Here is a 24394-nt window from a genome sequence, read left to right on the forward strand (position 1 = left end):
GACCTACTCGGCAAATAACGGAAAGGCCCCAAAACACACTGGCGAACAAAGATGGTGCAGCCATCATCAAATATGATGAACAATTATGACGAAGCTACTTCCATGGAAATATTCACTCCATAACTTATTTTAACAAAAATACAGTACTACAATCACCGTTATGATCTTTGACCATAATGTACTGAAAAATGTATGCAGTAAAAATCACAACCTTGACACATGATTTATGAGAGCTAATGTAACGCGTATGCAAATAAAGGAACACGTGCTCATGGTAAATCTAAACTTTATTGAGATAAATTGTACATGCATACAATTTCACATGCAAATTAACACATGAATGAAAAAACAACTCTTAAGGCCCTAAGCACCATACTGCTTACATGGCAATGTATTATTTTGCAAATTTGTAAAAATACAGTATGTCTCTATTGTCAACTTTGAATTTGCAGTGTCTGATATGGATATGCAGCTTTACCAATTAAAACGTGTATTTAAAAAAATCCTCAACAACGTCCAAATTGTCATTAAATTCTCAACATGACCGTATGTCTCATTGCTAATAACGATTTCACTGTAATTTAAATATTGTGAAAGTTATTTTAACATGTAATGTTTTAAACTGGCCAAAACACCGCTTTCACTTACGGTGCCTAAAAAGAGTTGGCGAACTTTTCAAGCAATTACCCTTCTTCAGGGACGATTAACTGAGCGTTTAAAAACACAGTATGGTTGACATATTGGGCGACACTTAAAACATCTCAGGCCCAACAGCTAAAATCCCAATGTTCTAAACACGCACGCCTATTTCACCAACAGAAACTACTCTAAGATGTTTTCGCAGTACAGGTCTGCAATGGGGCACACACCTATTAAACCTGCAAAAACAGCTTCCATTTTGCACACCTGTCACAATTTGGTGAATTCATCAAAATCAGCTACAATTCCTTACACCACAGAGTCCAAAAAGAAATACAAGTCAAGTAGCAATATAAAAAAAAATACTGAACATTGTTTCAGAGAAAACAAATAGCATGCCAAGCTACGTGTTCAACTCAGTGCACACCAATGTAAACCAGAGTCATCGGAAACGTTGCAATGCTTTTTTGTTGTTATCAAGAAATAAAACCAATCAATTAATGGATTTCGCGACAGGCAACAACAATAATCAACATTACGGTGAAGCTGCTGCTTAGGCAAGTATTCTTGATTCACTTGTGCAACAACACTTGAAGCTGGTTTTCATGGCTCAATTGTTGAATGTGACGTTTGCTGGCTGCACGGTTTATGCCTCCAGGATTTAATGCCTATTTGATCCACAAGAAACATATCACTGTACAGCTTTATTTCAACTGCATGCATAGCTTTGTCTAGACATCAATCAAATCTGCATCTCCGTCCACCTACATTGGTGTATTGAAAGTAATGTATCATGTATTACAAACATCTATCTTTAAGGCACAAAAGTTAGATGGCTACTCGACAAACTTGTATAGCAGTCTTTAGTCTATTGCTACATAACCTTAGACACAACAGAGAATACTGGATGACTTAATTTCGATTACTATTCAAAACGTACCCCTCAAGCCCTTTTTGACAAAGGAAAAAAATATTCACTTTAAAACAAAATTTCTTATTCAAATTAGTGTTATCATGCATGAAGATAGAATTACTACATGGCATAGTGTCAGTGTTTTGGCTTGTACACAAAACGTTCACTTTCAAAAGCTGGTGCTGTGTTGGCATTTACTTCACGTACAGCTCTTTTCTTCTTAACATTGACACATTGTTGCAATATAGCGCCCTCTTTCAAAACATTACAGTATTAGAATATCAGAAAAACACCACAATCCGCACAATGTAGACTCCGTTCCCCAGTCAGAACCTCTGGCAAAACAGTCAATTAATTTGTCTCACTGATATAACATATCCTTTGCCTACCACATAGATATCCACATACCTCTCCAGACTCCTATCTCAAATCCATGCCTGTTAAAACTAACTTTGAGCATGATCACCATCACTACTATCGTCCGTGTGAGGACTAATCCCGTCAAAATATCGATCCGCATCCACCACCATCACCTGCATCACAGTCACTATTGCACTGACCAGTCATGCTGACAATGCATCATGCTGCCGCATTACATTTTAGGCCATCCATTTGTAAATGAATGCCATCCCGTGGTGTAATGCGACCATTGGAAATCCTTGCCGCCGCCTCTGACAGCTGAATTACAGAGGGGGTGACCGGTTGGTTCACCAGCGCATCAGCAAGTGCACTGCGTATTTTGGGAACCAATTGTTTACACAATAAGGCACCGTTCTATCAGCGCAGCAAACCACGTCTCTCTGCATATCACGAGCCCGGCGACTTGTGAGAGCAGCTCTGTGATCCACGCAGACCAGTGCACGGGGTTAAATATAGAGCATTACCAGTGACGGTACAAATTGGGCTAGCTGACCTTTGCTCAAAGGGGAGTGTATAAACCTACAAAGAAATAAATACTCCCGATATTTTTGGAACGTAAGCACACACCGCTGTTTAAGATTTATGCAAATCTTATAATTACGTTTCTCATGTGGGTATTTATTTATGAAATGATCAAGGGAATTCAAACTTTATTGGATTTAATTTTAATGCCAATGCTTGGAAATTTTTAAATCGCTTTCTTCAAATGAACGCCACTGGTAGAAGTTATTGTTGTGTGCATTTTGTTCCACTTTAAAATTAGTCTACGAGTGCATAGATATTTTATGCCAAAAAAGCATGTGTCAGAAACTCAATCGATACAAATGCTTTCACGTATGAGTGTAGCGTGTGTGTGACCAGGTTTAGACATTGATGGCATGGGCATGTTTCTTGCAGAGTGGCTTGTCTTTCTTGGAGTAGAAGGGCTGTCCCTCCAGGTTAACATGACACACCTACACAGTGAAATGCAGCAGAAGTTAAAGACTCAAGAATGAGAAAAAAAAAGACGACACATAGAAGCCAGACTATTTTTGAACAGTTGACCACTGCAAACACAGCAGCGGGTGGCAACTGATACCACCATCAGCAGGGGGCTGTATGCCCTATGGGTCAGAAAATCAGAGCCGGCTGCCTATAATGGTACCGGGAGATGCTATCTGGCGGATGAGATGTTTAAATGGAGGTCTTGTATCGCGTGTCACATCTCAATATGAGCATGGAATGTCAACTTGGATACATACATCATGTTGGAAAATGTATTATATTTGTAGCTCAATAATTATGCTCCTTCCTTAGAATTGGGAAGATCAACTGCCTTGCCAGCCATTAGCACGGTTGGCTACGTACGGTGCAAAATAAGAACTATGCATTTTTTAAAAATATATATACTTTACATTAATTTGCATTAATTTGACAGTGTTGCCTTTCAGTGGCTTTTATAGTCTAGCAATGTATTTTCTCTTGTAAAGTACATGGATGGTTTATAATCTTTACACCTGTAAATGTGTTTCTTGAGTTGTGATTTGCACATGAGCACAACAAGGATAACAATTTCACAAATTAAACACAAACACAGCTTAAGAAGCCCTACATCTGAAGACTTTGCTTTATACTGATAAAGTAGATTGAAACATTTTTTTTACTGCTGTGGCTGCAAAAAAATGATTTTTTAATAGAGCATCATTTATGGCAATTTAATCTTAAACTACTTTGGAATTTGTAATGCACACATTTTCCTTAAGGAGGCACGGGAAACCATATGCAAGAGGAAGATTAGACAGGATTAGATCCAACAATTGGCCAAGCTGTGGTCCTATATTGGGATGTTTGGCCAACTCCATAAATGTGTATTTATACATGTGGGAGGAAACCAGAGTGCCCGGATAAAACCTACGCGAGTGAGGGGGTAACACTTTATCCCTGTAGAGATAAAAATGGCGACCTTGATGTCCACGGGTAGGGAATTTCATGAATTTGCGTGATCCACCAATCCACAAAAATAACATCAACAAATAGAAGATGACACTCACAGCGCAGATGAAGCAGGTATCATGCCAAGTGTGGCCAAGGGCCTCGATGAATTTGTCTCCAGCCTCAACGGGAAAGTCACAACCATGGCACTTGGTGCTAAACAACACCACGTAGTCTGTGAACACACACAGAGCACCGCAGGGCAAGTTACACCAGGCTGGGAAAACAAGAACAAGCCAAGCTGCAGGTGTATTTAGTGACACCAGGTATCTACAATAATACTCCCGGTACTGATATACACTGCACCCATTTATTGAAAAATGCACAATGGCCAAGTATCAGAATTGGCCAGCACTCATGTGGGGAGGAGGATCGGGACAAGTCGGTCCAACAGTGTTGCGTGGTCGCTTGAATGCAAGTTCCGCACAACGGTGAGGAGTGGGGCACCTTTCTCGCAGTAAGGCTCGCCATCCTCCATGTGGAAGAGGCTGTTTCCAAAGGGCTTGCCGCAGGATGCACACACAAAGCAGGTGGTGTGCCACGTCTGCCTCAGGGCGTGCATGATCTCCTGCAGCCAGAGGGCACAAGCGAGAGCAGAACGTGCAGCAGTCATGAACGTGTCGCCCAGTGAAATCGACTGAAATTTGACGGAGGAAATTAGATCAGCGCGTGTACAGGAGTGAGACGGGTTGTGGTATCGCAGAAACATGAAGGAGCGCAACGATGTGGGGAAGCCTACAAACAGTAGTGCGAGAACATGGTCGATGATGATATTGTCGATAAACGATATTATAACTCATTCTACCACGGAATGGATGGTGGGTTATTGCTTTATACACCAGGCCAGCAACTTTTCAGTCACTCCATGTACATATTAATAATATGGACTATACAGGCAGTCCCTGACCTACGAATGCCTGATTTACGATTATCCGCACATACTAACGAGCTTCCATGAGATACTTATGTTTTAACCATCCGTCGTGCGAATGCAAACTCGCACTTGCGGACTGAACTGCGGAACTATTTTGTTCAGCAGAGCAATCCTCCGCGAGAAGTAATGAGTCCAGCATTGCACTATCGGTGAGTGTTTGTGTGTATGTGTGCGCTTGTGCACATGTTGTGTGCAAAAGTGAGTGTGTGGGTGTATGAAAGTGAGTGTGCGTTTGGGTGGAGCGGTAGTGTAGTGGTTAGCATGCTGCGTTACGAACCCGGCGACCGGAGTTCGTTTTCCGCTCAAGGCCAAGACCAGTTACGATTATCTCAACCCATCCTGGGCCTCGCTTAGGTAAACTCAGCCTCAAAATGAGTACCTGGTGCAGGTAACAAAGGCAGCCGGGTGTGGTGCTGGCTACCCATCCCCTCGAATGCCGTTCCAGCCTTCAAAGGTTTTTGCTAACAGCACTTGCCCCAACAGTCTTTTCAAGCTATATGGGGAATATCTGGCTTTGTTTTGTGTGTGTGAAAGAGATTGTGTGCGTGCACGTGTGTGTATGTGCACACGCGGGTGAGCCCCCCCCCCCCCCCCCCCGTGTGTATGTGCAATTATGGGGACTCATTGCACCCCTTTTGACAAGCAAGGCAGCATCAGGATTCAAGTTAAGTGAAAATAAAACAGATTTTTTTTTTACATTTTTATATTACTTTCTTTTGTTTACGATAAAGTATATATCACAGTTTTACATGCATATGTACAATATGTATTCTTATTTATGAGTTTAAGAATGCTTCCCTGTTTTGTTGAATCGTAACATTTTATAACACTGACCATATGGGCATTTAAATACAGTACATTGTTGTGTTCTGACTTACGAATTGTTTGACTTACGAACGGGTCTCAGGAAAGGGACCCGTTTGTAAGTCGGGAACTGCCTTATGAATAAATTAATCCGAAATGGACATATCCTACATGTCGGGTATGGTCATTTTATACTGAATATACACGTCCGATTCATACAAAAATATCTGTTTATTAATTTACTTGGGCATATCATACATGTAGAATATGTTTCGATTTAAAGCTTTCGTGACTGCAGGGATTCAATTCATATTCTTGGTTCTTTCGGTAAAGTCACGTAGAAAGGAAATAATAAAATAATAAAAAATAAAACAATACAATTATCACGACGTTTCGATTGCAACACAAGCAATCATAATCAAGTGTGAAAACCACAGCAAGAAAATTTTCTCGCAAGATAATTTTCTTACAAGAAAATTGTGTTGCAATCGAAACGTCGTGAGAATTTTATTTTTATAATTTTATCATTTCTCTTCTACACGACTTTACCGAAAAAACACGAATATGTAGGATATGGTCATCTTTAATTGAATCTACATGGCTTATTTGTTTATTATGCTGCTGAGCACCACCCGATGAAAGGTTTCTCTTCAACCTCCCACACACACGCACGCACTAACCCCCATGATCTTCTTGCGGCACTTGGCGCAATCCGGAGCAAAGTACTTCTCGTAGCAGGTCTCACAGTACACGTTTCCCTGCTCCTCCACAAAGCCGGTCTCCGTCAGCGTGGTGTGGCACTGGGCGCAGTTGAACTCGGCCGGATGCCACGATTTGCCCAGCGCCACCAGAAAGGGGCCGCTGAGGGGTGCCAGGACACGCACAACACGCAGGGGCACGCGGCGGCTCCCGGGGAGAAGGCGAGGAGGTGGGGGGGGGAAATTCTGAAACTGTGTAAACTATGGCTTAATGTTTCGCCGAATATTTCCCGGGGCGCTGCCATACTGGAGTAGGTGGCATGTGACTGGTGGCAGCCACAGCCATGCCAAGAGAGGTATATCCTCTGCAGGAGCAGAAATACTTTTGGGGTGACTGATGAGGACAGACCTGGCTGAAATCCACAAATGGTAACTTCTGCTTGAAATTGGTCTTTTTTAGTCATTCTCATAATTTTATTCAAATTGTGCGATTGGTATAATTTCGCTCGTGAGGCATCCATGTTGGTTGGAGAACTACCTGCGAAAGATTATATCACAAAACAACTCCAAATGGCCCCCGATCCACACGGAACACCCTAATCTCGCCAAATTAAGCAAATGTCAAAATTAACGTTGTACTTTTAATTCAATCTTTCGTGACTGGGCTTATGTCCATCGACTCACTGTGCTTGAAAAGCCAATGTAATCATGGTTACCTCAGCGTTTTGACCCTGGGGCCACCTGGTGACCTCGGGTTGACATTACACTGAGTAATCCAAACTGGAACTGGATGTAAAGACAGCGGTGGGGAGTGAGCAGCACGCGGTGTAGAGGGAGAGACAGAGCTTCACCTGTGGGTGAGCGACAACAGTGGAACCTCCACCGACACAAAACAAAACCACGGGGCGACTCACCGGATGATTTGATTGCACTGGCCGCACATGGGCGTGCGTTGGCTGGGCTGGCAGTGCTGCGCCCACTGCACCTTGCCGCGGCTCGGCGAGACGGCCTGCCCGTAGCCTGGGCCCGAAGCGACGGCGTGGATAGGAGTCGAGGATGGGGCAGCCGGCCCACGCTGCGCCGGCGCGAACGGCGGCGCTGGCGGCCCATGCTGCGCCGGCGCACCGTATCCCTGACCGCCGCCGCCGCTGGCCGGTCCCACCGACTTGGAGATCGTCGTGGTGCTGCGATCCGCCGCGTACTTCTGCGCAAACTGATCATCGGTGACCCACGGGGGGCGGCTAGCGGGCCCACCGGAGGGAGTGGCCTCGGTGCTCGGCAGATTGATGGTGATGCTGCTGTTGACATGTCCTGAAGCGGATTTCAGAGAGTGGCAAGTAGGGGCAAGTGGCACGTTACCACTGTGATGAGACACCACATCAGAGAATACTCCAACTCATCAACACAATGTACACTGCATAACCTACCGAGTATATCATGTAACCCACACGGAGTCCGCCATATAGCGTACACAAAGTATACCGCATAACCCACACCGAGTATACCACGTAAATATTGACTTAAAGCTTTCGTGACTGCAGGAATTCACATTCTTTGGGTCTTTCGGTAAAGTCACATAGATAGGTTCAAAGAAAATAACAAAAAATAATAAAACTACGATGTTTTGATCGCAACACAAGTGTTCGTCATCAGGAAGAGGGGGTTAGCTTCTAAAGGTAAACTGTTAAGAAAGGTTTGAAATGGGCGTAGCCCAAATGTCAGCAGCCAATGTTAATGTAAGTGGTGGGCAGCGACCGCGATGGTGGTGGGTTTTCCCACCAATCAAAGGGCTGCCCAGTAAAGTTAGCATGATAATGTAAGATCATTGAGCGGCCTTAACGGCGGGCGCCCTGAGGTGGCTATGCTAATGTGAGAGATTAGCATGTTCGTGGCAGATCGCAAAGCAAAAACCTCGAGCTCGGTGAGCGAGGTGGCTGTGTTAGGGTGAGAAATTTTACCCGTTAATGTAAAATCAGAGCCGAAAATAACAACGAACATCGGAAGATGGTAGGATGAGAACATCACAGCCAGTTATGACTTAAACTGGTTGATAACGTCCTTCCAATGATTGCTCAGTTTATACCCATCTTCTCGATTGAAATTGTGTCTGTGTCTATATATATGGATGGCTTCATGAACGAATCTTTGTTGATAGCCAGTGGATTTGCAAAGTACCTTCGTCTTAGAGAAATCAATTTCGTGGAATCATTGGAGGGACATTATCAACCAGTTTAAATCAACCATTTCAAACCTTTATAAACAGTTTACCTTTAGAAGCTAACCCCCTCTTCCTGTTGACGAACGCTTTTGTTGCGATCGAAACGTAGTATTTTTTTTGTTATTTTGTTTGAACCTATCTACGTGACTTTACCGAAAGACCCAAAGAATATGTATACCACATAACCCACACAAAGTACTTCATATAACTGTAAGGGATCGGCGAGCCACCCTCACGCACACGCACCACGCAGACACGACATCTCCGCTCTCACTATAACATGCACCAATCATGCGTGCGGGAATGCGCTGGACAGGGAGCAGGGGTTAAAGGGCAGTGACATCACCCGGACCAGGCGTGCCCTACGTGGATGTGTATTGGGAGCGAGGGCAGAGATGGAGGGGTTAAAAGAGGCTGTGGGACGTGTGTTCGGGGTTACATAGTACACCGCATAACCCACACAAAGTACGCCTCATAACCCAGACAGAATACACCACATAACCTACACAAAGTACTTCATATGATTCAGAGTACACCACGTAACCCACACAAAGTACTTAATATAATACAGAGTACACCACATAACCCACAGAGTACACCACATAACCTACACAAAGTACTTAATATAATACAGAGTACACCACATAACCCACAGAGTACACCACATAACCTACACAAAGTACTTCATATAATGCAGAGTACACCACATAACCCACACAAAGCACTTCATATAATGCAAAGTACACCACATAACCCACACTCAGCATAATACACAATGAGCACGTAGCATAGCCTCCACACATTAAGAGTAAGAATCACGTTGGAGTGAGAGGTTTCGAGCGGCACCTGGCGCTGGCTGGTTGGGCCGGATCGTTGCCGTTGTCACCACGTTGGGTCTGGGGCTGTGGCCCACGGCGGGCGGAGCGTGCGCCGGTCCAGAGTGCAGCGCGTGGGAGCTGCGGCCGACGGAGACACAGCTGGGACGTTTCGACTGCAATTGCCTTTATCTATTGAGCGGGTCAGCGCGCCGTGAAGATTCACACTCGGCTGTGACGTACGGAGACAGACGTGGTCGCACGCTTCTATACTCCAGCACCGAGTTTTCACGTTGAGTCAAGGTCACAGTTGGCCAAATGTGACTTTAATTAAGAGGACTGTAAATACGAAAGATGCTATGTCAATTTGTATTACTAACAGCTGTGGTTAAAGGTAGGCAGCACATAATGACAACAAATGCGGGAGACACCACCTCTGATTCAACGAGTCACATGGTCTGACTACGGCAAGGAGATCGGTTATCATCAACAGCAACCATGTTCTCTCCACTGATGGATGAAGGCCTCCCCGTGTCGTCTATCTCTCACAGTCCTACGATGGAACAATCCATCCAGCACCAGCGTGTGAACCGAGTTCATTGCTCCATTGCCTTGGAGGACGTCCTCTTTGACGAGTTCCATACCTTGGTAGCCACTCCGTTGTTATTTTTGACCATTGTCACTTCTTGCCCGTGGTGCATCCTGGTCAAGCCCCACTCAGTTTTCTTAATACTTTAGTTTGGGTGGTGTTATTAACCTGCATATGTTCTCGAATCCATGCATTCTTCTGTTTCTTTGCACGCTTTTCACTATTTGATCGAAATATTGTTTTATGACCCCAGTGTTTCAGAGCTACGTGTCATAGCAAGCAGTGCACGCCGATTAAACACGTGCTTCTTTCGGCACATTGGTACTCAATTTTACTTTTCATTACACAGCAGAGTATGTTTACCTGGCACAGCTACTGAATGCACACCAAAATGAAAATGATGAATACATAGGCACAGAGAGCAGGTTATATATAGCCAAGTATGAGCAGTCCCCGACTTACAAAAGGGTTCCATTCCTGAGCCCGTTCGTAAGTCGAACGGTTTGTAAGTCAGAACACAACAGTGTACTGTATTTAAATGCCCACACAGTCAGTGTTATGAAATGTATTACGGTTTAACAAAAAAAGGAAGCATTGTTAAACTCATAGAACAGGTTGGAAAGTTGAACTCAATCATGAAGAGTCGCAGTCATCATCAATCTGAAATTTCCGCACCATATAAATGGCCTTAAGTAGATAGAAGAGTCACCGTTGGCAGTACCTAGTTTGCTTGGAGGCAGCAGAGGAGGCTGAGTAGGCATAAGAGGAGGTAGAGACGCTCTGCTGGAAAGAGGAGCTGCAAGCGTGGAGTCATGGAGAAGCAAAAGTAGTTAGGAGTAAAAACGTGCCTCATACCTAGTCCAGGCAGGATACATCTTAGGACGTGTGGCCTCCTGCCAGACAGACTATATCCCCAATTTACACAGTCGTTAGCGAGGAATAATGCACTTAAAGAAAAAGTGGAGAAATTAGTACCACATAATTTCTTCGAAAATTACCATAAACAGGAAATGTAATGGGAATGCAGTGAGCATGAATCAAATGTTTGCTGTTCTCCAAAGGCCATCATAAAAAGTTCGGATTTTTTTTTCTGATACTAAAAGTGTGCTTTAGCTTAAAAGTTATATGTCTCACTGACAAGCGACGCCATGTGCTAGTATGAGTAAGCGCTGTGTTCGATGGTTAAATCGTATCCTGCTTGGCCAAAGTAGAGTGTCATGACATATTTATGTCTCGGTGGAATGTGTGATGGGTGCGGTGAATTTTAAAGCCATGTAGGGCTGGCTGCAAGCGGTGCATGCCAAGGCAAAGTCCAGCGGGGCGTTTGTTGAGCGCATTTGCGTGACTTTTGTTAAAAGAGACTCTGCTCCGAATTTCCATTCCAACCACGGTGTCTCCACTTAGCAATGCCGTGTATTTTTAAAGGTGCTGCACGATGGTTCCGTTCTGATCACTTCAACACGATTCACCGTTTCACACACGCATCTTTCAAGGAAAATTACGCCGATGTCAATGGCAGCCAAACAGCATGGTTTAGGGCTCGGAGAAAAGCAGAATATGTATACAAAGCACTAATCTCTAGAAAAATATCATTGAGTGTCGAAACTGTTATATAGGGGGTACCTCCATAGGGAAGTTTGGCCATTCCCTTCATCTAAACTTTGCATGGTGGTGACAACTAAAATACCTGGGAGAAAATCTACACACGTGATGAAATATAAATTGTTTATCCATTGAGATAAGTCAACAACTCATTTACTACACTGACATCTCCTGGCCACCTTGTAGCACTGCACGTTGAGTTTTGTCCACAGAAATCATCCTCATCCACCAACCTTTGCTGAAGAGTTGATGGCTTATTGGCGGACCGCCTCTATTTATGACATGAAATGTGAGATTTTGACCCATGAGAGGAACAGCTGTGTGGCAGTGTAATTACAGAGAGAATACAGGGAGTGAAATTTGTTTACCCACAAGACAATCGGAAATTAATAAGGTTGTTCCCACCTGCTACTTCCTGAGATACCGTTTGTACTGTTTGACTAACGCCAATAAACCACGCGACCAGGGTTTGTAGTCAACAGAACTGAATTTCACTATCTAAAGGGGTCAATTGCAAAATGTTCTATATATATTTGAATTGCTTAATACATTTAAAGATTTCAAATCTCGGGTTTGGACTGAATTTAGTAGAAAGATAGAAATGTACATTTTGGTATACTATTTTTGGCAATCATTAGTGATTGTAATGAACCACACAGAAAAATCTACTTTAACCGTGGATCATGATTACTGACCAATTTTCAAACCTCCATACTGTCGCTGAAGGAGCAACTTGTGATATTTACGTTAACAACTCACAGGTGAATTAAAATCTAACTTAACTCCAAAATACGTTAAAGAGCTCATAGCAGCCTCTCAGCCTAGCGACTGAATGTGGCAGCACTATGCCAGGAGCCCCCACATCACCACCAAGGGATTGCCCCTGCTCATGATGAAATGATGCTCTGGGGGTCAGGACAAGTTTGGCAAGATGTTCACTCCCTTGCCTGCTATGCAGGTTCCAACCCTGATGCCTTAGTTTAGTTTAGAAAAGTGAAGGCAGACCTAGAGGACAAAGCGGCAGACAGTGCAGCAGATGCCTGCGCGCTTGCATTTGGCGCCTTTGGAAGAGGCTGGAGCTTTGAGGTGAAAGGCAGAGGTGAGCTGAAGACAGGAGAGAGAGAGTGGCATGGCGCACACAGGTCAAGCAGAAACGCTCATGTAAGGATGAGCCACGACAATCAGAATGAAAGCAGGCAACATTCAAGCATCAAGCAATAAGCTCCTGACATGCAATGCACTTTGTCTTCCCCATTCATGTGTTATACACGTGTGTTACATAATAAATGCGTGGAGGTAAACTTCAATGATGCACTTGATAGTGTATGCAGTGGACTCATTTACAAACAGAGCAGTAGAGCATATGTATTTGTTTTACTCCCAAATTGCACTCCTAACATCAGTAATAGAGAATATGAATTATACGCTAATGCAAAGATCATTGTGTTTTTTTATCTTATTTACTGGTGGGACAAGTGTTGTTAGCAAGCACCTACTAAGGTCAGCACCTACGATCAGAGTGCAAAGTATAGGAAAGGTAAGCAAATCACAAGCAAAACTAAACTATTTAATTTTTATTTGACCAAGTAAAGCCCACTGAGCAATTACAGTAATCCCTCGCCACTTCGCGGTTCAAGTTTCGTGGCCTCAGTGCATCGCGGATTTTTCGATCTGATTTAAAGGCCTCATTATACCTGTGCAGTAACACCATCATCATCATTTATCATCACATTCATCGAACTGCACAGGTCTGTCATCGTCGTCATTGTCATCGTCATTGCCATCGTCGTCGCCATCGTCGTCGTCGTCATTACTGGAGTCAAGTCTCAAGATACTACTGTCATTGGTGAGTGTAGAACACCATAATACGCATCGTATGAGAGAGAGAGAGAGTGAATGTGTAACGGGTTCCGGAGACACTTGTAGAGGTAACTTCTTTATTACAACACAACACTCCAACAGTCCTGATACTCTGTTACAGCCTAGGTACACAGCCTAGATACTCTACTCTGGCTATGCTCTGGAACTCGCCCTCACAAGGTCGTAGAGTCGGGAGTTCCAGAGTCCCACCACTCGCTCTCACAACATCCCAGGGTCTTCAGATGGCTGGTCGTGGGTCTTGGGTCTTGAGTTACAACTGGCCCCGATCGTCTATGGAGCTCCCCTTTTTATGCCTGGTCCAACGAGGGGTGGGGCCGTGTGCGCCACCAGACATGCCACAGAGCACACACAGCCCCCCCGTTGGCGGCGCCAAAAGGCTTAAGCGCCTGTGAACCCAACGCCTGGCGTCCAGAGGCTTAAGCGTCTGGACCCCCTGGGAACCCAACGCCTGGCGCCCAGAGGCTTAAGCGTCTGGACCTGCCCGGGAACCCAGAGCCCCCAGCAGCCCCTCCCTTCTTATGTCACTACAAATGTATAATATTAAGGTTTTATAATTAAATAGATTTAAGTAAAATATATATATAAAGTATAAATATACATATTTTAAACATTCTGGTACCCACACACACATATACGGAAATTCCTAGGGGGCCAATCCTACTTCGCGGATTTTCACCTATCGCGAGTGGTTCCGGTCCCCATTAACCGCGATAAACGAGGGATCACTGTAGCTTCTTTTTCACAGTTATTGAGTTGATTGGCAGAACCAGCCAGGTGGGGTAAAGCGTGGTCACTCCTACCGTTTCCAATAGTCTGGTTAACGTAGAAGATTAGACCAAATACCACGACGAATTTGTTCTCGAAGAGACCCTTCTGCCGGTCGTGGCATGAGCGATTGCAGGACCGCACCTTTGGACGGACAGCGTCATAGGTTACGGCCCCAATGGCCCCCCGTGACACGTTCGTGCCGCCGGTACCTTTTAGACGCCTGCACAGAGGCCGTGGCCACTTGCGCCTGGTTGGCCGAACTGCCATGATAAGCTGGAGCTCCGTGCGGTCTGGGAAGAGGAAAGCGACAAATGGAGCAAGCCGCAGGCAGGGGAAGAGGGGCGCATCACCATCAGCGGAGTGGCAGTTGAACATTAATGAAGATGGCACACACTGGTTTAAAACATGTTTTGCTGCAATAAACTACAAAGACAATAATGGTCTCGAGCAGAGACTGGGCCCGACATCGGGAGAGCATTGTCCAAGGGCAGCAGTGCCGTCCGCTGCATTGAGACACAAATGGGGGCCGAGTGGACAATCACATGAATAAACTAACAAAACCTCAAGTGAGTTTTCCCCTCAACTTCAGACTGTTTAGAATGACAAAATCATCACTAGCTGGTGCTTTTATTCAACTGATAACTGGACTACGGTGTATTTAAACATCCAAATAGGTGAGCAATTCCACACTCCTGACCGCACGGTAGCCCTGCAGGTTTCAGGTTCTTGCGGGGAGGAGGAGGCTTGACCATGAGAGAAGGGCGTGCTGATGTCGGTTACTAGGCGGCCTACAAAAGACATCTTACCCCCCCCGCCCCCAGCCTGTCCGAGAGGTTGGAGGCCCAACCAGGACTCCCAGAGGTGGGGGCAAAAATGGGAAATTTAGCCCAGGCCTCACACCAAAAAAAGGCCTCATAACAGGCCTGTTTGTTGTTTCTAATAAGGGGGGCCCACATGGTATTCTGCACCAGGCCTCCAGGAATATCTGAGTGGTCCCGGGCAGAATCATGCATGGATATGGACCGGCGATGAGAGGACCCCGTTTCAGACACGGGTCCCCGGCTCTTGCATCAATGTCTCGCCATAAACGTGTGAAGAGACAAAGAGCAGACGTCGGGACCAGAAGCGAATCCAGTTGGAAGGGGGCTGGGGTGTGGGTGACGCAGGGAGGGAAGGGAGGGATGTTCGCGTTTTACCCGTGCTGGTTTTCTCCCGCCCTTGACTCATCCTCACTGGGTTAGAGCGACGTGCGAGAGTTTGCAGGTATCACGATCGATCGAGCCGCACGGGGGAAGAAGATGCGAAATGAAAAAAAAAGTGTGATGGTGCATTCACAGCTTTTTTTTTATCTTCTTCTGACAAGCACATGATTAATTTACACTTGCACAATCAAATATCGCAAAGGCATAGTGGGCTTTGTGTGTGACGAAAAACAAAACACACCCGTACGAGCGTTTTATGCGAATTTCAGAGTTAATATCATCAGCTCAATCAATGGACAGTTCATACAGATGGATTGCATACATCCGACCAGAAAACCTGAATGAATTGCACAAAGACGTGAGCATGCTTATCACTCACATTAGCCAGTTCAATTCCTGGGGTGTGAATTTAATTCCAGATGTTGCCATCTTCCCAATTAAATGCCTTTTTCATTTTTTTTCTGGCGATTACAACACAATGGTCATGCACATAGAACTCATCCACAGCAGGCCATGCTCATCAGCCAGCAAACGTACACTACTCATTGTATTACGGATGCATTTATAATGCTGTATTTATGCATCCGCACCTCAGATTAGCGCAGTTGGCTCCGTACGGTGCGGAAGAAGGTTCAACATACAAACATCTCACAGCGTTGTGAGATGCAATTTTGCATGAATGACGGTATATACAAATGTATAACAACAATTACGTTTACTATACCTGCAGATAAGACATTTCATACAGGAAAAATGACATGGACAATTATATGGAGCCTATCTGTCCTTGCAACGTGGGTGAGTAAGCGGACGGTTGTGTGGGTGAATGGGTGAATGACTGAGGAAATGAGTGAATGAAGGAGTGAGTGAGATAACAAGTGAGCGCGTGAGTGACGGCTTTATGACAACCCAATCGAAACAAAAAAAACGCCGATTGATTGGTTCAGGCTGTGAGCATGACAGCACTGCATCTATGCACACTACAGTACAGTTATATGTAAATACATATTAATACAATTGCTTAAGCAATCATTTCTTATACAGTTAGTCATCCACAGTGCTAAACATTAAACATAGCACTCAGACTGCCAGACCATCCAATAACGATACATATGGAGAACTGCTCAATGGATGTGACACATTCTGACAAAACCACAAAGACATAGAATGTAATGTTTAGCAGTAGCTAACACCATACACACTGGTTTTAGAATTTGCAGAAAATCAGCATGGTTAAATAAAATGTTTGGTACACATGTAAATAGTGTTGGTTTTCTTTTTGCATTCTCTCCTAAATGATGGCACTTGAAATATTATCCTGTTGAGCCATATGACTGAATAAAGCTTGCATGTTCACTAGAGAATGCCTCTACACCTTAGTGACATTGCATGTCTCAGGTCACGCTACCTGGCTTTCTTCACGGATTCGCCATCCAGGTCTGGCTCTGAAGAGGAAACAAGACAACGCATCAAAGTCAGCGACCCTCATGGCACGATCGGCCGTGGCACACACAAGCGGCGGCAGTGTGGGAGTACGCACGTCCTTCGGTGCCGGTGAGGTGCGCCAGGATCTGGAAGGAGCGCGACTGGTGAGCGGCGGCCCCCTTGGTGTCGTCCCCCTTCACCACGGCCTGGTACACGTGCGACGACGTGTCCACGTGCGGCTCCTTGGCGGCGATGCTGCTCGCCATGACAGCGGACGCGCGCGCGCGTTACTCAAGCCCGGCCTCTCGCGCGCCCGAGCACACACACACATACACACGAGTACACACAAAGATACAGATCCCCCATATAACCTTAACAGACTGTAGGGGCAGGTGCTGTTAGTGAGCACCTATGAAGGCCGGAACGGTACATGAGGGGGTCAGTGGCCAGCACCACGCCCGACCGCCTTTGTCTCCTAGTAGCAATGTTTACACACCGCACCAGGTACTCATTTGAGGCTGAGTCGACCTAAGGGAGGCCCGGGACCGGTTCAGATCATCGTTACTGGTGTTGGCCATGAGCGGCAATCGAACCCGGGTCGCCGGGTTCATAGTGCAGCGCGCTAACCGCTACACTACCGCTTCTCACGAGTACACACGCGCACACATCCACACATGCAGTCACATGTATGTGTGGACCAGTGCTGCCAGTGGCCACTTGGTTTTGAATGTTCCATGTATTTTTTACGTTATTAAGCAACACAACTTAAGGGAGAAAATCGCTTAAAACTGATTCGTGGAACAGGCTAAGGGCTAATGAGCAAAATTTTGCATTCTGGAGGAGAAAAAAGCCTTCATGTGAGGATTCCACAGAGGTTTATTTTGGTATAAGGCAACACTAAACTTTAAAATCGTTTTCTACTCATTATGTAAGCTCTGGTCAATTTCTTTGCTTGGTTGGCACAGGCAGTTTACTGTTCCCAGCAGAAATTAATACTTGAGCTCAACGCAATAAACCATTGTAACATTTACCCAAGTACCATTGGCAATGCTATTTTAAATAAAAACTTGTTCAAATGTTTATTTATTTATTAAAAGCTGTGTAGAAATACAGCTCAGTTGCAAATAAGCAACATATGCATATTTTCATATTCCTAATAATAACCATGAGTGATGAAATAATTTCATGAGCTGGGACTGCGGGGACTTGGGTGGTGGTAGTGGTGGCTATGGGAGGCCTTGATCCAGCAGTGGATTGACCATGGCTGATGACGATTGATAACCACATAGAGTACATGTACATTGACTAACTTTCGTGACTGCAGGAATTCATATTCTTTTGTTCTTTCGGTAAAGTCACGTAGATAAAAAAAAATAACGTGAATAAAAATAAAAAGAGTAAAATAATAAACAACAAAAAACACTAATGTAAACTTTAGCCTGGTTATTAAGTTTGGTGAGTGTACTGGCAGTCTATAATGTAGACTGTAGCAATGGTTTAGCTGGGTGAGTGTACTGGCAGTCTATAATGTAGACTGCATTCTGGTTCTTAACTTGAGTGAGCGTACTGGCAGTCTATAATGTAGACTTATATAATGTAGACTGCCAATACACTCACCGAGATTAATAACCAGGCTACAGTCTACATTATAGACTGCCAGGACACTCACTCCGATTAGAACCAGGCTGCAAGTCTACATTAGTGGTTTTTTGTTGTTTATTTTTTTTAATTCACTTTTTTTATTATAATTTTTCTATCTACATGACTTTACCGAAAGAACCAAAGAATATGGTACATGTAACGCACAAGTTTACTTTCTATCGCTTTCGGCAAATTACTCGGTTCACTGATGACGGGAAAACTTCACGGATGTGCTTAGCACAAGTCTGAAAGTGATGTAGGCCTCTAAGCTGACCCTGCCCAATGAGAAAATACAATCAACATCCAGGCTGTCATGTTTTTGGTTCCTAACTTCATAAAAGCAAGTTTTCAGATGTGTATGGTCATGGGCAAATACTTTAATGTTTGTGCCAAATTTAAACTCTCTAGCCCTTCTAAATTGGCATAAGTCAATCACTCCCTCAATTGTATATACGTATTAAATTAAAATTTTTTTACAAAAAGTATCTCATTAAAGATATTGCACCTATTTTGGTGAATATCCGAATTTGGTCCAGTTTATCTTGCATAATTTTTTCCTTTTTGCTAAGGTCGTTCCTGTCCCTGACAGAGGAAGCCACCACACTGGTGCACATTCATGCAGCAACACACCGATTCGTGCGCGTGCACTAACCCAACAACACATGCGCAGGCTCGCACAACCAAAAACAAAGCCAATGCGTACATACGTGCACACATACACACAAACATGCATGAGCGTGAACACGTGCACGTATATGCATGTACACATGCGCATGCACGCTCGCGCGCACGCGCGCACGCCCGCTGCCTGTACCCCGGGACATCTGTCCCGCGCACGTGGGTCTGCCCAGCGATGGCGTCCATGATGGAGTCCTGCGAGTACATGCTGATGGGAGTGTTGTACTGCGCGTGGATGATCGTGGCCTGACCTCCCGGGCCGGTCACTGCGATGGGCTTGTGCGCAAAGGCCAGGGAGTCCTTTAGGAGCGCCGGGCTTGGCGGTGGAAGGGATCGGTTTTTGGATCGTTGTTGGTTTGCGTCGTTTACATTTGTTTATGGGTCGGCACAATTTAAGCGCAGACACGGGAGAGGCGGGGTGGGGAGATGGTGCACGGAGGTGCGCAAACAGGGGAGGTCGGACGGAAGAAGAGAGAGGCAGAATGAACGAGTGAACGAGTAGGGAAGAGAAACACGCTAAGTTTACATTGAAAAGTTGGATAACTTTACTCTGCTTATTCTCGTTGATTAATTTGTGTAAGCTGACTGATAGCTTCCACAAAGGTAATCGTTGCCCACTAACAGCCACTGGTGTGTCTTGTACTCTTGCCTTGCTAACTGAACAATCTTCTCTTGATCAGAAATTTCTGTAATTGGATAGAATCCTTCAGGTGTATCTAATTTCGATCCTGACCGTATTCACCGCATGGTAATTGTAAACATATACAACATACCGGGTAAAAAAAAAACATGCTGTTCACCAGCAGTATAATGATGGGGGTTTTTAAAGGATGTTTATATTTTTATGCACTACATAGATGTTTCAAGCAGTGAATGGAAACTCAGCAAGAGGCAGCTTAGCCAGGTCAACAAAAGCTTCCGCTTACTGCTGGGTTTCCCATTCCTCAGTGAAAACTGAAAAATTCACAGGATGGACAGGAATGTATACATTTGTCAAAAAAAAATATGCCGTGTCACAATGATGTAAAAATAAAATAAAAAATTTTCTTTTTGTCAAATGCATTTAAGACGCATCACACGAGTGTCACGTTGAAAGTAAGTGCAGCATAAATGCCACCGAATTGCAGACACGGTTTGCAATTGGGATGCGACTGCAGTAACAACACAAAATCACAGTGCATGACGCCAGCAGAGACCACGGAAGAGGAAGGACCCCGTGACGGAATGCAACGAGCCGAGCGAGAGCTGTCCAGACAAATGCTGCTTCAATGTCAACACAGGATCATCGCTCCTACGTCGTCACAGAAACCCGGTAACAGAAACGCGCGCGCGTTTCTTCTTCTTCGTCTGTGTCAGGAACTGACACATCCATGCTGATGTCAGATATCGAAAGATACATGCACACGCAGCAACTGAGCTAGTGGTGGCAGCAATTCAATACTCCTCTTGAGAAGGCTCGTCGGCTGAGACTCCAGGTTCTTCTTTTCATCCCGAGCGACAGAACAACTCCCGTTTTTTAATTTAATTTTCTTAAAGTTGCACGTTCTTGCGTGGGATCTCACAAGTTTGCAACAATTCACTTACCTCGGTGACAGCGAAGCTGCAAAATAGCTGTGAGAATTGCATTTCTGCCACGAATAAATGGTCCTGATGGCAGCTGCAAGATGTTATTTGATCTTGCAATGCAACATTCGGACACTGGACACGGTCGACTTTAGAAGCCAGTGATCCCTTTAGGGCCGCTGCGCCTCTTGCACAACATTTGAGATTCGCAGTACCACTTCATCAAATCCCAAATATGAAGTTTTTTTTTTAAACACTTACATATTGTTCAGTCTCGTTAATATCATGTACACGTGACATTGATTTAACACAATATTCAGAGTAAACTGCAAACTGCTTGGCAACTCAGCCAGCCACATATCTGATATGTATGTATGTGTGCACACAATATTTGGATGTGTGTCCATGTGTGGTTTTTGTGGCTCTTTGGTAAATAACTTCATGGTGAAGAGATAACCAGCCCCTTTCACCAAGCCGCAGCCCTGAGTAGGTGCGTATGCTTGCATGCGAGTGCGTCTGCTGTTATGCACGCGTGTGGGCATGTAAGCTGCAAGTGTGTGAATGTGAAGTGTAGTGGGGAGCGGCTGTGTCGCACTGAGTGCACTGCACTACGAACCCACCTACCCGATTTCGATTCCCACTCACGGCCAACATCAGTAACGAATATACGAGCTTTGGTTGACTCAGCCTTTAAATGAATGCCTGCTGATGTGTGTAAATATTACCAATGGGGAGTTAAAAGCGGCCGGGCGTGATGCTCACATCACGTGTGCCATGTTGGCCTTCATAGGTGTTGGCTCACAGCACTTGCCCCAAAAGTATGCTGCTACACGGGGAATCTTTGTCTGGTGTGCACGTATCTATTTGTGTGTGTTCAGACACTGAAACCAGGGGGTTTACTGTGCTTATTTTGTTTGCGATGAGTCTGCCAACTTGTCCCATAATGTCGTCGCGGCACAATGGCACAGGTGCCACGGTGACATGAGTATCAATAGTGGTGAATGACAGCTGTGTGTGTGCGTGATTGCATGTGACTGCACCAAAGGAAATTGAGTACTTACTTAGCCGTGTTGGCAGTGTACACCTGAAAAACAAGATTGAAATTACTTAATAATGTCTAACTGCACACAGTGGAAATGTGCACTAATCACTTTAAATACATTTAGGCCTACTCTCTGGTTCTTTCGATAAAGTCACGTAGATAGAAAAAATAACAACAGAAAACACGAGACCAAGGTGCTCTGCAAACCCTCGGGCTACCATCAGATTTGTTCATGAAGCCATCCAGATATACAAACACAGACAAAACTTTAATCGAGAAGATCGATTCAGATTGAGCAATCATTGGAAGGACGTGATTAACCACGTCAAGTTTTAACTGCAATGATATTCACTCACCCACCCGTTTGTCTTGGTTTCCGGTTACTAATTCAAGCTTATTGACATGCTAATTTCTCCAGCCCTACTCGTCCCTGCATGCCACAAACCCTCCCCCTTCTCCCCTGTGAACTCCTGCAGCCACGACTCGACAAAACTCCCCCCCCCTTTCCCCCCCTCCCGTGCCTATATAAAGCCACAACAGCAGATCATTTTCTCACCTGAGGACAGACGCTTGTGTTGCGACCGAAACGTCGTGTTTTCTTTTGTTATTTTTTTTCTATCTACGTGACTTAACCGATAAAGAACCAGAGAGTATGGATTCCTGCAGTCACGGAAGCTTCAAATCAAGACTATATTTAGGCCTTTTTGTCACTACATTTTTTCCAAGGCACCTTTCATGACAAAAAATGTATTTGATTCAATATTGATCTACGTTGTGCACTGTTTGCAATTTCTTCTGTCGTTAAATATTGTTTTATTTACCGCTAATTTCTATTTGGTAAATGTTCGTTCTGATTTATATTTAACTTTTTCAATGTGACCTGGGTCACCCTTGCAAATTACATTATCTTGGTTAAATATAATAAACTTCAACGACCCAACACAGGTGGCTTCTCATTCATCCTGAATAGCAGTGGCTTGGTGGCAGGGTGAGGGTCAAGGGGCAAGTCCCGTACCTGCTGCTGAGGAGTCACGGCTCGTGTCCCATCAGCATGAGGCACGCCTGTGGCGACCCGACCCTGGAGCTTGGACCTGTGAGGTGGAGTTGATATCGGCGACATAGATAGCGAGCAGAGAGGAGAGACATTTAAGAGTTTTTAACATGCAGTTGGCTTTTGCGACCAATATGATCAATATGAGATTTTGGGTTAAATCGCATAAATATAAATGCGTCCGAAACAAAGTGTTTCAGGCTCGCTATGCGCTGCGTTGGACCACTATCCGAGTAGTTAACCTCGCATTCAATACACTTTCAGATCCAGGGTGAACATCTGACTCCAACGTATTTAATTCATAGAACGAAGTAAAACTGATGGAAAAACACAGCACAAAATACAGCATCTGTTAATACTTGCAAAATCAATACAATGAATGAACACAGCAGCATCATAACATTGTCTTAGATAACATGAAACTCAACAATAGGTCCTTGATGGACCAGGCACCTACATTAGCACTGAATCGGCATACAAGAGAATAATCTACAGTGTTAAATAAGGTCACTTGTGTAATCACCATACTGCAGCCTAAATGTACAACGCTGCATATAACACTGAACTGTGGATGAGATACTTATTCATCCTTGCTCAAGAACGCATTAAAGTTACATGGGCATAAGTCTGGCTCGACTTGTCCAACTATAAATAACATTCACATTAATGCAAGTGGCAGGCTTCATTGTTAACTAGGCCTCATTTATCATAACAATTTAACGGCATTATAAAGGCATTTGCAGCATTATAACGACAATACTAACATTATAACAGCATTCCCATGATTATAAGAACATAAACGAACTTACAGACAATGCTTCTTAAAGTCCCACAATGAACAGATGCACCTGTCTTCACTGAGATGATAATTGTGCCTCCATTTTGTACTCTGCGTAATGGCTGACACCCCTTGCTCGTGGCTTAGAGAACCTTAAATCGTAACTTCCTGGTCACGTGACCAAACTCAACACCATATCAGGAAGTTCCTGTATAAGCACACCTCTATATCTGCCGTGGGGCAGAACAAGGAGAATTTATCCACAATTCTGGCTGTCGCCTGATGAGGCTGGTTGTAATCACCAGCGAAACGTCATAATAAAAACAAATGCAAATGGTGTGAGTTGTCTCTCCAACACACCGTTGTGCTGAACTAATTAGCACGTTTTGTTCACGTGACAAACCTTACTAATTGGCTGTGTCGGGTGGTGGCGGGTTTAACGACACATTTATATTTACGTGATCTAACCCAAAAACCTCTATCATGGTCAAGATCTTTTGTTTGCACAGAATAGTGGTAAGGTACATATTGGCACGATTACAAATGATTACATCAACAAACGCATGACCCAAGCACCGCCATGTCTACTGTTCATGCCCCATGCCTGTGAAGTACCGGTAAGTACGCTGGACACCCAGGTTGAGGCACACGTATCTTTATTACAAGTTGTCGGTACAGGACAGCACTAGAGGGGGTAGCGGCCCCCTCACCCGGATAACTGGGGATACACCTTAGCTAATCCTGACCTAACCCCAAGTCCTC

The 24394-nt window shown here is 44.5% G+C and overlaps 1 protein-coding gene across 5 annotated transcripts in view; it reads right to left on the reverse strand.

The window, feature by feature from the left end:
• Positions 1 to 269: 269 nt before the first annotated feature.
• LOC144720739 (LIM domain-binding protein 3-like) overlaps positions 270 to 24394 on the reverse strand; it is a 65944-nt gene continuing 41819 nt past the window's right edge. For 2 of the 5 annotated variants that reach the window (XM_078597764.1, XM_078597763.1), the window contains exons 4-18: positions 22819 to 22894; positions 21823 to 21845; positions 19335 to 19514; positions 16995 to 17134; positions 16863 to 16899; positions 15449 to 15484; positions 14462 to 14542; positions 12609 to 12707; positions 10723 to 10797; positions 9444 to 9553; positions 7294 to 7690; positions 6362 to 6542; positions 4391 to 4511; positions 4003 to 4118; positions 270 to 2925 (exon numbers count right to left, since the gene is read on the reverse strand). In XM_078597764.1, the coding sequence (XP_078453890.1) occupies positions 2836 to 2925; positions 4003 to 4118; positions 4391 to 4511; positions 6362 to 6542; positions 7294 to 7690; positions 9444 to 9553; positions 10723 to 10797; positions 12609 to 12707; positions 14462 to 14542; positions 15449 to 15484; positions 16863 to 16899; positions 16995 to 17134; positions 19335 to 19514; positions 21823 to 21845; positions 22819 to 22894 (1762 nt within the window). In that variant the 3' untranslated portion in view covers positions 270 to 2835. The remainder of the gene's footprint in view (positions 2926 to 4002; positions 4119 to 4390; positions 4512 to 6361; positions 6543 to 7293; positions 7691 to 9443; positions 9554 to 10722; positions 10798 to 12608; positions 12708 to 14461; positions 14543 to 15448; positions 15485 to 16862; positions 16900 to 16994; positions 17135 to 19334; positions 19515 to 21822; positions 21846 to 22818; positions 22895 to 24394) is intronic. The other 3 variants (XM_078597765.1, XM_078597767.1, XM_078597766.1) reach the window with 3 other exon arrangements.

Source organism: Lampetra planeri, chromosome 9, assembly GCF_965212315.1.
Source record: "Lampetra planeri chromosome 9, kcLamPlan1.2.h2, whole genome shotgun sequence".
NCBI classification, from domain to species: Eukaryota; Metazoa; Chordata; class Hyperoartia; order Petromyzontiformes; family Petromyzontidae; genus Lampetra; species Lampetra planeri.